General features: G+C 38.1%; 1 protein-coding gene across 1 annotated transcript in view; it reads right to left on the reverse strand.

Moving 5' to 3' along the window:
- Positions 1-13,012, reverse strand: part of LOC133518184 (cytoplasmic protein NCK1) — a 33,650-nt gene that overhangs the window by 18,918 nt on the left and 1,720 nt on the right. Inside the window, exons 2-7 of the mRNA XM_061851813.1 lie at positions 9,257-9,450; positions 6,959-7,109; positions 5,786-5,892; positions 4,122-4,209; positions 646-836; positions 251-401 (exon numbers count right to left, since the gene is read on the reverse strand). Coding sequence (XP_061707797.1) covers positions 251-401; positions 646-836; positions 4,122-4,209; positions 5,786-5,892; positions 6,959-7,109; positions 9,257-9,450 — 882 coding nt within the window. The remainder of the gene's footprint in view (positions 1-250; positions 402-645; positions 837-4,121; positions 4,210-5,785; positions 5,893-6,958; positions 7,110-9,256; positions 9,451-13,012) is intronic.

Consider the following 13,012-nt stretch of genomic DNA (forward strand, 5'->3'; position numbering starts at 1 on the left):
CTGCGTGCGCGTGATGGCGCCGTAGTACCAGGCGCGGCCTTGTATAGGTGTGTGTGTATGTGTGTGTGTACGGGTGGGTGCGGTATACTGACATTGGTCTCGGAGTCCCTGATGAGGAAGTCGCCGTCGTGGCCGTGCTGGTTGAGCAAGGTGTCGCACTGCGTGCGCGTGATGGCGCCGTAGTACCAGGCGCGGCCTTGTATAGGTGTGTGTGTATGTGTGTGTGTACGGGTGGGTGCGGTATACTGACATTGGTCTCGGAGTCCCTGATGAGGAAGTCGCCGTCGTGGCCGTGCTGGTTGAGCAAGGTGTCGCACTGCGTGCGCGTGATGGCGCCGTAGTACCAGGCGCGGCCCTGCGCGCCCGTGCCGGCCGCTGCTCGCCCGCCTTCCGTCGCTTCACTGAAAATATCAACTATTTATATTAATAACAGATTACTTTTACAATTCCTACTCAAATATTGGGTAAAACTACCATGTGATAGCGCGCCCAGACACCATCACAACCCCACGCCACACTACCTGTACGGCATGGCGAGGTAGTCGGCGAGCTCCTGCAGGTAGTTGCGTGGGACAAGCCCCTGCCGGCCGCGGGAGTCCCTCGCGCGGTACCACTCGGGGTCTGAAGGACAACATGACACACTACCTGTACGGCATGGCGAGGTAGTCGGCGAGCTCCTGCAGGTAGTTGCGTGGGACAAGCCCCTGCCGGCCGCGGGAGTCCCTCGCGCGGTACCACTCGGGGTCTGAGGGGGGTCTCTCGACGATCTCTAGTCGGTCGCCCTTTTCAAACGATAGTTCTTGCTCGTTATTCGATGTGAACGAGTATAATGCCACCTGGAGGAGACAAAAACAAACATTTTATTCAGTTATTTTTATTTATTCAGTTATTGAGATAGGTAGTTTTTATTGGAAAAATAAACTGAGACAATGAAGTATTCGGGTTGTGATGCCTCTTCCTAGAGTCCAAAGTCCATGTAGTTCGAAATACCGTCGTCCAAACGTCAAGATAATTTATATGCGATTAAGTCCCAGACCAGAGAGCTGAATGCCATGCTGACAGCTGATTAGACTGGGCATGGCACCAGAAGAAGAAGAAGTCCCATTTTAGTGAATAATAAAGTGTATGAATCGGGAAAGTCGAAATTAGTGTATTAAACCCGTATATGTACAGAATGTTAGCCATATCTTTCACTTTAACCCTATATAAGTCATAACATAAGTGTGTCCGGAAGTATGCAAAAGTAAACCTTATTATTTTGAAATAAAGTTCAAAATCAGCCTATAACTTTACTTTTTGAGAGGTCTATCAGGGAGGGGTGTGTACCTTCACTTTGGAAACAGGCATTAGTTACACCAGTACCAAAAGGTGAAGTTAGCTCGGACATAGAGAAATATCGCCCTATATCGAAATTGTGTCAGTTTGGCAAAATTTTAGAGAAGATTGTTAGTGATCAGCTTTCTACTGCGATGCGGCGTCATATCATTCCAAACCAACATGGTTTTCTTAGTGGTCGTAGTGTCGAATCGAATCTTCTATCTTATACAGAAGCCATATTAACTGCGCTAGATAACAACTGTCAAGTGGACGCTGTGTATACCGATTTTGCCAAGGCTTTCGACAAGGTCTGTCATGAGCGCTTACTTATAAAGCTGTGGCATTTTGGTATACACGGGGATCTTTATCGCTGGATAAAATCCTATGTAGAAAATCGTTCGCAGGCCGTAGCTGTGAAGGGACATATTTCTCATTATAGGTCTATCAGTTCTGGTGTACCGCAGGGTTCCCATTTGGGGCCCTTGTTATTTGTCCTGTACATAAATGATATCACTGAATGTATCAAAAATTCAAACATGCTTTTATATGCCGACGACACGAAAATTTTCAGAGTCATACGAAATCCAGAAGATTGTACTTTACTACAAAACGATTTACATAATTTCCAGACTTTTTGTAACACAAATAATCTTTTCTTAAACCCAGAAAAATGTTTTGTTATTAGCTTTAGTAGAAAAAGGACAACTATTAATTTCAAGTATGATCTTTGTAATAAAGAGTTAACTCGTGTGAACCAGATCCGTGACCTCGGCGTAATCATGGACTCAAAGCTTACCTTTGTACCCCACATTGATAATATCTTAAATAAATCTTTTAAGCAGTTGGGATTCATATTGCGCGTAGGTAAAGATTTCAGGAGACCTTCGACGTATAAGATATTATTTAATAGTTATGTCCGTAGTCGATTAGAATTTGCTAGTTCAGTGTGGAACCCGCTATATAAAATTCATGGCGATAGAATAGAGAGAGTGCAAAAGAAGTTTGTAAGAGCAATTGAATATCGCACTGGAAATAAATACATAGATTACACTACCGCTATGAAAAGACATAATATTTTACCCTTGAGCTTGCGTCGCGAACGCACTGATATTATAATTCTCTATAAAGTCATTAACAACATCATCGACGCCCCTGAGTTATTAAAATCTGTTTCATTTAGAGTACCCCGTCGTTGTGAGTGAGCATGTAGAAAGAAGAACCTCTTTTATATTCCTCGTAGTCGAACCGCATATGCGAGAAACGGTTTCATTAGAAGAGCATGCAGGATGTATGATGATAAGTTTCAAAATGTAGATATTTTCAGTGAAAAGTTCGGTAGTTTCAAACAACTTACATTGAAATGTATTAATGGACTTAAATTAGATAGTTAACTTTAATTACAATTATTGTTTGTTATTAGTGTTATTGCAATGTACTTCATCTTTGCTTTTATTTTTGTTAGGATGTACGAGCATTATTTGTAACTTCAATTTGGCAACTTAGAATTTCAGGTTTAGTTTAGTAATTATATATATTTAGGTTATATGGTTTTCATACTATATTTAAGGAAACTGTAGGTCTATAAGTCTATTACCCTATATTGTAAAAATTTATGAATATAAGAGACTGTTTGTTTCTAAATAAAGAAAAAAAAAAAAAAAAAAAAAAAATCAGGTAGAAAATATATTATTTTGAAAATATTTTTTTTGGTTATGTTTATAAATATTGAATTTCATTAATTTAATAGCCAATATAATATTCTTACACAAATTTCAATCATGGCTAAATGCTGGATAGGTCTGTGCCTTAGATTATGGAAGGTAGAGGCAAGGAACAGTACTTATCTCCTTAGGCAGAACTGTTGCAAAAGTGTCCAGCTGTCAGCTATAAATAATAGTTCCAAATCTCTCCAGAGTAGCGCTAGAGTAGCTAAGAACCTAGGCGTTATTGACAGAGTGAAGTGCGCTGTCTATAATTAGATTTTTTTCTCAAGTATTCTAGGTATTATAGCGCCACCTATTTTAGGTTTTTTGTCAGCATTTTTGGTATATGGAGATTCTGTTCCTTGCCTCTACCTTCCGTACATTAGATGCCTAACCTGTCAAAAATTACAATATGGCGGACGAATTCAGTTTTTTCCTCACAAGTGTGATGAAAAACTGTGTGTGTCGCCTTCCGCTTCGTGCTTAAAATTAACACTTGTTCGTAAATTCGTGTTTACCGCCCTTAATACATAATGTAATATTTTAGACATATTACAATATGCTATTTTAGGCATATTACTTATGATATCATCAGTAAAATAATGAAACACTGGAACTCTATTCATTTAGAGTTCAGGTGTAATATTTATAAGTACATGTAAGTTTAATTTTAATTCTCATATTGTGTTGTAAGTACGACGACCGGTTTGGCCTAGTGGGTAGTGACACTGCCTACGAAGCTGATGGTCCCGGGTTCAAATCCTGGTAAGGGCATTTATTCGTGTGATGAGCATGGATATTTGTTCCTGAGTCATGGGTGTTTTCTATGTATTTAAGAATTTATAAATATGTATATATATTATATATATCGTTGTCTAAGTACCCTCAACACAAGCCTTATTGAGCTTACTGTGGGACTTAGTCAATTTGTGTAATAATGTCCTATAATATTTATTTATTCATTTATTTATTATTATTATTTAACTAACAAAGTCGTAAGTTCGTGTAACACTAATAACTCTATCGACAACAAATCCTGGTAAGGGCATTTATTCGTGTGATGAGCTATGGAATATTTGTTCCTGAGTCATGGGTGTTTACTACAATATCTAGAACGTTCTCCGCCATAGCGTAAGTGTGGACCGGATCTTCCGCGTCGCCCTCTTCGCTCGTGTAGTTCGACGGAAACCTATTGAACGAACAAAAAATAGAAGTCTAATTAAACACGTGTAATAATGTCCTATAATATTTATTTATTTATTTAATATTTAATTAATTGCGTATGTGGCTATTTCTTTTTAGGAATGTGCCAAACTTTTTTTACAAATATCCGACAAAATATACAGTGTACAAGAATTCGCAAGTTTTAAAAGATTTTGTAAGTAAAGCTAGAGTTAGCAGGCATCGCCAGGAGAATTGGGGTGAAACATTACATCATTAGATCATTACACACACACCTACACAGATTACATCATCACACACGCACCTACACAGATTACTAATCGCAAAACAGTACTGAATGACTGAATGTGACTTAAGAGGACATTAGTTACTGGCAATTTTTCCATACAAACGTTCTGGACGTTTTCCGCTCTGAATTTCGGCCCTAGATTATTTGAGTTCAATATTACCAGTACCTGTGTACATTTTATAAAATATCGGTTAATACCAGTTTATTTCGGTTTCCTTCCAAACTTTTATAAGAACGCGAACGTTTTAAGAACTTTATTGTAACCTAAAAAAACCGGTTTATTCGACGAGCGACGAAACGGCCTGCCGCTGCCGGCCTGTTGGTGTGCCACGTAAACATAGACACCGGGATAATAATAAACCGGTTTCTATTGCTCCAACCCAGTTAATTGGCAATAACTGTTCTCATAAAAACCGGTTCAAAAATAACGGTTTTTCGAGCGAAACCGAAATTAAAAGGTTTTGCGCCAAGTACACAATAACAGTTTAGAAATTTAACCGGTTTCCGAGCCTTGCCTGTCTGTCTGTAAATAAATGCGTCGCACACAGACGCCTAGCACACAAAAACGGCAACAACAAAAGCAAAAATCAAAACGGTCAGACACAGATTATTTCTATCTCGTTCCGTTTCCAAAATTTCGTTACGATTGGTTAAGTTTTTGGAGAAGGAAAATGTCGAGAACTAAACCTCGATTCTGAGTTTTTTACACAAGATTAATCGACTAACCTGCAGTTGTCCTTATCGCACTAATTTTAGGAGTCGCCCCCGTAAGAGCGATGGAGATATTTACCTAACATTACAACCTAGCTGGTATTTCTTCTTAAGCGCAGGATATTAAGCCAAAAAAACACCTTGAAGAAACCAATCACATTAAAGCTGTTTTTTATAATTAATTTATCATATTGGTATGCAATTTATACGTAGTTTGTGTGAAATATAGGAGGGAGGCAAAGGGTGTTACCACACCAATCGATTGATAGTTTCTACCTAAACAAATCGATCGATCGACGTCGGCTGTCCCATGTCGTCGTTACACACAAAGAATTGTTATTAGGCACGAAGTGTCGTGCCAAATTTAAGTTGCCGCTTGAGACCACCAGGCGCTTATTTCGCCAACTTATCAATTTTATTGTTGCCCGCTACGAAAAAGTCAGTGTCTACATTTCTATAACTACAATGTACAAATAAACATTGATGCTGGGGTCTGCGAATTGTTATTGTCACAGCGGTGAAGCAGGGGCTAGATGACAGACCCTCCCAAAGCACGGTTTCTAAGGTTAGAAAGGAGACTGACCATCCAGTGTGCCCCTGGTACTGCCCCCGCCACCAGCCATCGTTGCTCTTCTCCAGGATGAGGATCCTGGTGCCTTTGGTCAGCGACAGCTCGTCGGGTTGTTGCGCCTGGAAAAAACATTTGTTTTAATGACAAAACTTCTGGGAGACATATTGAATATATTAAAAACAAACTGACGCATTTTAAGTCGAAAAACGCTCATTCTGTACCGAGTAGTATCGTCAGGAGCTTGCGTCTGCGCCAGTCCGCCAACGCAAGCTCCTGACGACACTCCTCGGTACGGAGTGAAGCATTTCAAACGGTTTTCGACCTAAAATAAGTGAGTGACCCGTTTTTAATATATTTAAAAACATGTGTGTTCAGTAATTGGTTATAAAAGGTGCGGAGTTTTTGAAAAACCGTACCGCTTTTTTAGATCACAAATATCACAATACGGTTGCCAAAAATATTATTAGCAATCTTGATCATTTTCTCTAGTGACCATATCGATCGAATCCTGCGTTTTTTAAAAGTTTTGTACGATAAAAAAAACACTAAAATAGTTCTAAATGCACTTTAAACATTTGTAACAATTGATGCGCAAATTTTATTTTTGAAGGATCTCATCGATTACTTTTCTTTCGTTAACACTTACAATTAATTAAAAAGCATGATATCCGCGGTCTCGAGCACGCACATCCATCTCGCTCACGCTTAGGCTCAGTGACAGGTAAGAGAAGAACCGAACCTAAGAGGCAATAAGAGGCTGAATGTTTTAAATAATTCTTTAAAAACATTCAGCCTCTTTACGAAATTAAGTTCCCAAGTACAGACGAAATAGAAAATACCTAAGCGAACTCGGCGACGTTGGCTAGACAGAAATGAAGCCTTGCGTTTTTTAATTGCAGTTATTTATAGTTTATAGGAAGCTTGACATTTTAATTTATTTTTGACTGCGCTTAATCCTTGTTTATAAAATCCATTTATTATTTTATTTTAATCAATGAAATGCTTAATCATGTACATTTTAATGTCTAGTATTTAAATCGATTTAAATTTTCGTTTTTATTTTAATTCTTTTTATAAATGTTATATGTATATATCAATGTTGTCTGCAATAAATGATTTAATTTAATTTAATGTCGGAGCGAATCCACTTCCAAGCGTTGCACAGCAGTAGCGAAGGGAACTCACTTGGTAGTTGTACTTGACCACAGCAGTTCCGAGCGCCTCCGTTGGTTCAGCGACGCGCCTCGCGCCGGGCGACTCGGTGCCGCCGCGGACGGGCGAGCTATTGGAAGGTAGCGTTTTCGAACCGGAGCCTTTTTTCACTTTCTTCTTAATACTGAAACAAATATACACATAAATACAGTAAAGTGCAAAAATATGTATCGAAAGAAACGTCTCATAAATATGGTACTACGCTCTTATTACACCGAAATAAGATGCTATGGGACATATTTTTGAGTAAGATGTGTACACCCATATTTTTACACTTGACTGTACTAAGTTATGGGTATTTTCGCGATTTCGGGGTTGGTCCCATAGTCAAAGTTGCTCAGTATGACCTATATATTCACCTCGTAAAATCTTGCAGGTGACTAAATAAAAATCCTGTAGTTCGTGTCATCCACGATGACGCGCAGGTTTGTCAAATCTAACCTTTAATGACTTGACATTACGAGTCAAGCACGCGTCTCCGTGAATGACACGATCTATAGTCTTAAATTGAAAGATCCGCCGATTTTCTTGTGCTAGTTTTATGGACATAATCCAGGAAGAATCCATCGCACTAATAGTGCCCTTACCGGGATCGGAATAGATAGATACATTATTATTAATTCTTTATTACAGATAAAATTTTATCCATATAATTGTTAGTATGGCTTATGGCTACGTTAGTAACTTAACTACGACATTCATTTATAACTAATTAAACCCAAAATTTTAGGAAGGTACAATCCACCCTGTCAGCCATGACCTTGAGTATGCTGTTGTGACCAGGGATCGGAAACCGGTATTTTTTGTATGGGAACGAAAACGGTATTTTTTCGTTCTTTGTTAATTATTTCATTTCTAATTGGGCAATCTCATAATACGAAGTCGTTATCTAAAAACACAACCGAGTCCTATATTTGGAGTATAAAATAAACCGAAATATATGTTTATTTCAAAGTTTTTCCAAAAAACCGGTTCCGATCCCTGGTTGTGACTGCCCCGCACCCGACACAACAGAGACGCTATCCGCTTACGCCTGATGGCATAGAAGTCATCAGTTCGTTCCGCGGCGAACATCCCTGAAGCGCTGCAGTAACGAGGCAGACCCAACAGCATCCTGAAGGCGTTGTATGCCCTTTGAGTACAGTTGACCCATAGTCTGCTCGTGTAAAATACTTACGTAATTATGTATTCGCTTGCCACAATACGCACACATACCTCGTTAAACAAAAAAACTACAAGTCAGTTGGTTTTCCTGTTAATTAAATTATTTGTAATTAAGTTATTTGGTTTCCTTATACTAGAACCACATCTGATTCATTCATAAACAGCTGATGACGACAGATTTTGGTTATTGTCTGTTATGACTGATGAATAACTACAGTTCTCAGACACAATGGGATTGGCAACTGTCAAAGGTTTGCATAGATGGCGCCAGCATATATTTCTCCCGTGTCTAGTTGTCGTGTCTTGTGGGATTTTGCTTAAAGTTTATTAGTAAATTCCAAAATAAAACATGCTTTTGACACAATTCTTGCGACGACCGGTTTGGCCTAGTGGGTAGTGACCCTGCCTACGAAGATGATGATCCCGGGTTCAAATCCTGGTAAGGGCATTTATTCGTGTGATGAGCATGAATATTTAATTTTGTTCCTGAGTCATGGGCTATGTATTTAAGTATTTATAAATATTTATATATTATATATATCGTTGTCTAAGTACCCTCAACACAAGCCTTATTGAGCTTACTGTGGGACTTAGTCAATTTGTGTAATAAATGTCCTATATTATTATTATTATATTATTAAATAATAATTCTAGGGAACTCAATTCTTTGTTTATTATCGATCTCGAACATTGGTTCGTAATCTTTAGGGCAGAGCTGTAAAAAAATGTGCCTCATTAAATATTCTTTGAGGGAGGAGTATAAAACTAAAGGTTATTTTATGGTGAATATTCATGCTATGGCCGTTTAGATCTCGCTACGTCTCTCTGGCGCGCGTTTCATTGATTCTGAACGGGACTCTTTGAAGAGAAAAATGACGTCCAAAGGGAGGACTTGTACAATGAGGATTTGCCAACTCACCTTTCAAAGAGCGAAGGCTTCTCTATCTTGACATTCTTAACATACTTGCTAGGTACAGATCCCGACTGGGAGCGCGCATTTTGTACACGCCACCAATGTATCATCGTCCAGAAGGCAGCACTCGTTCAAAATACTTGTGTTACTATTAGTAGTCTTCTGTCAACTGTAGGTTGCTGAGCTAGTGTTACCTGTCAAAGAGCGAAGGTTTCTCCTTCTTGACATAGTTGCTAGGCACGTAGCCCGACTGCGAGCGCGCATTCTGTACACGCCACCAGTGTTTGGAGTCGTCCAGAAGGAGATAGCGCTCGTTCTTGCGGAGATCGAGCTCCTGGGCACCCTGCGCTGCGTAGTCGTATTTCGCGACCACGTAGCACACGTCCTCCTGAAAGAATAACGTGTTTTAGCATTTCTCATGCATTAACAATGTTTGCCTTAATAATATCGCATATATATTTAAGGGATTTCCTAAACAACTCTGTGTGTTTCTCCAGAAACTTCCTGCCCCGCACAGCTAATCTGTGGAATTAATCTAGAGCAGAGCTCAAATGGGGAAGTACCTCTACCTTACAGAAAACCGCAGCCAAATAACACTAGACCCTACTCATATTGACCTGCCGGTGAGTGAGGTTGCCAGAGCTCAACGAGGGTGCGGAGTGTTAGGGTCGGCAACGCGCATGTAACTCCTCCGGAGTTTCTGACGTGTACTGGCGTGATTTGAAAAACTTACAAGTTACATATGGTATGGTTGGTTCAGACAAAAAAAAAATAAGATCTAACTGAACTGTAGCATACCAGAAAACAGTTCCCTCTACCAAGATTATTACATAAACAACAACACTGAAACACCATTTTAATAATTAATCAGATTCTATAATAGTTTTTAGCACTATCCATAGTTTCCCATACGGCAAATCAACTATATCCCCACGCTGGGTGTCACATACTGCGTCACATTTCCTCTGGCTCCGTTAATTAGTATTAGTAACATTAGTTAACATGCCGGTGCGGTGTCTATGTGCGTAACCATCAATTATGTAGGGATGTTTATAAAGACAACATTATATAGTTTTGTAAACAACTTTGTAAACATTGTGTTGTGAGGTTTTAATAAAGTGTTATAAAATTGGTTTATGTTGTTGGCTTTTGCCAAAGATAAATGCCAAGCCCAAGGCTGATTCTGATCAGCCAGTCAGTCTGCTATGTCATTAAAAAATACCAACAAATTAAAAAAGAAATAGGAATGGAAGGATTACCATTTATTTATTTACATCTTATTTTTGACACCAGTGGTTGGCTACATTATAATTTTACTTTTATTCCAGCTTAGTTACTTCGTTCGTAGTTTATTGTTGCAATGTGCCACTTAACAATTTATAAAGCAACTCGATGGAAAATCACGAAATGAATGGCGCCTTTATAATAGAATAATAGAATTTGTTTTATTCATAAACACACAAACAGTAATAGACATACATAAAAGAGAACATAGTGAGAGTAAAGTGTCACGAACGTGTGTGTGTGTGTGTGTGTGTGTTTAGATTAGATGAACAGACGCGAGCGTATGTAAAGCGTATAATTTGATCAAACTACGATATTTACGTAAAAGTTGTCATGCAGCTTTATCGAATTGAATTAACTATAACAACTCACAAGATCTAGATTACAGTGTTTTGCTTAAAAACTTATGAATATTTATGTGTACAGAACCTAAATAAATGCAAGTAGGTACTAAGCTTGCTTAAAAACTAATGCCTAATTTAGTTGCCAAGCAAACCCTTGTTTCCAATGAGCCGTGGCGAAAAAGCTGAAATAACGCGAGGAAGAAGAAAAGATGCATTTAAAATGTTAAGTTGTTTAGTTTTAAGTTATCTGTAGTATTAATGTTGCTGTGTCCTTACAGGGCGTCACTTGAACCAACCACATAATATGTACCACCTTTACAACTGGTTTGTGACATGCAATAAATGATTCTATTCTATTCTATTCTAAGATGATGACAAAGCTTGCGAAAATCTTATTATTTGGCGTTATAATAACAGCTTCCAATTGATAGCAGTGAGTTATGTTATGTATAATGTAAAGGTATTGTCTTGGATCGTCCCATTCGTTTTTAGTTCTGACTACTATGAACAACATTAGTTTCAGGATTGAATATTACGCAGAATTAAAATTGGTTAGCTACATATTTATGACCTTGAATGTCACTATGAGCTAGAATTGCAGTAAAACGCTACCTAGTTCTTCTAATTTACTGTTTTAATTAACTGACTCATAATTACTAAATGTCTACATTCTTGCTGCTACATTACATTATAAATGTCCCATTACAATTAAAAATAAACTAGTCAATAAGATATATACGTGCCGACCGGCACGTGTGGCGCCGCCGCCGCCCGCCGCTGTTGACCTACCCCTTGCTCGCACAACTGCTGAGGGAAGCCCCGCTAACGAGGGCCAATTCGCACTATCAATAAACTTGCATCGAACTTGGACATATTTACTGCTCTGGATGATCTCGTTAGGTTAGTTTTAAGTAAATTGTTTTATAAATGTAATGTAATAATGTTTTAGTTTCGGCAATAAAGGCTATTATGATTATGATGAATGATCTCACAAAGACTGCAATGTTAGCATAGTCAGCAAACAAGCAGACGAGCCGCCTCATGGGAAGCGGTCATCGTCGCCCATGGACATAAGCAACACCATAGGAGCCACTTAAGCGTTGCCAACCCTTGAGAACCCTAAATACCCGCTTCTTGAAGAATCCCATGTTGTTTATAATTATATTGTCAATAACTCTGATTATTGGTTTGTCGCTTATATATCGCATTAGGCTAAACCTGTAATGATAAATTTAACTTTTATTAATAAATATTTAAAAAAAAGTTGTATCCTCCCTCTTTCTCGAAGTTTTATTATATTAATATTTTATTGTTCTTTAAACATGCATATTAAATACCCATAACTAATTCATCATCATTTTCCTAGTACTGTGCCATGGCTCACTTGGTAAGCCAGATGAATGAGACATATTCAACAACTGAGCTGAAACAGTCTCCGTGGTTGAAACCGGCCCGGAGAGTATATATACTTCAAAAGCAATCTTCTAACCTGGAGGGGTAACTAGGGCTGATTGGGTTTTGGATAAATCTCAAAACTAAATATTGTATTCCTATTTCACAAATATCACGGACTGCTCAGTCTGATTAAATTGCAATGAAATAAGTTGAATAATGTGGGTGGCTGAGGATCCTTTTCATTTACTCTTATTTGTATGTAGGAAAAAAAAAAATTGTTTTTCTTGCCAAACAAAATTTTTCTTCTGCTTTTTCATAATCAGAACCCGATACTGAATATGCCCTTAAACGGATCCCCACTATTTTTAGTTTAATCATCATGGTTCATGACTTTCATATACCTGACATTATGGCATAGTTCTGTAGATATAAATAATTATTGGATTTGTTTGACTGTATTCAAAAGTTATGCTCTATAGAGTTGAGGTACCTATTTATTGATAAAAATCATGTTGATATTTCATTTTGTCAATCTCACCTTCACATTAATATTTTATCATAATACTAGTACAGATATAAAAACTATTCAAACTGCTGTCACTTTCCTCAACCTTGTTCTGGATACTTCTTTATATGTGATTTAGTTTTTTTTTTCTTTTATTATAGCCTTTTTGTCATGACACCCAAATGCTGATTATTTGTTTCTTCACTGATGTGTTGTTAAATGTATTGGGTGCCTGCTTGCCAGTCGGCATAGGCCTCCTCCAGCCTTCTCCATTCATTCCTGTCTCTGGCTAAGTGGCTACCCTACTTTAGATCTGCTGATTTAGATCTAACATTTATTTAATGAATTCATGTGAAACATTGTAAATACAAGGTAATATAATAGGTTTGTGAACTTCATAGAAATTACTAAAATATTAACAT

This window comes from Cydia pomonella, chromosome 5 (genome assembly GCF_033807575.1).
Source record: "Cydia pomonella isolate Wapato2018A chromosome 5, ilCydPomo1, whole genome shotgun sequence".
Lineage (NCBI taxonomy): Eukaryota > Metazoa > Arthropoda > Insecta > Lepidoptera > Tortricidae > Cydia > Cydia pomonella.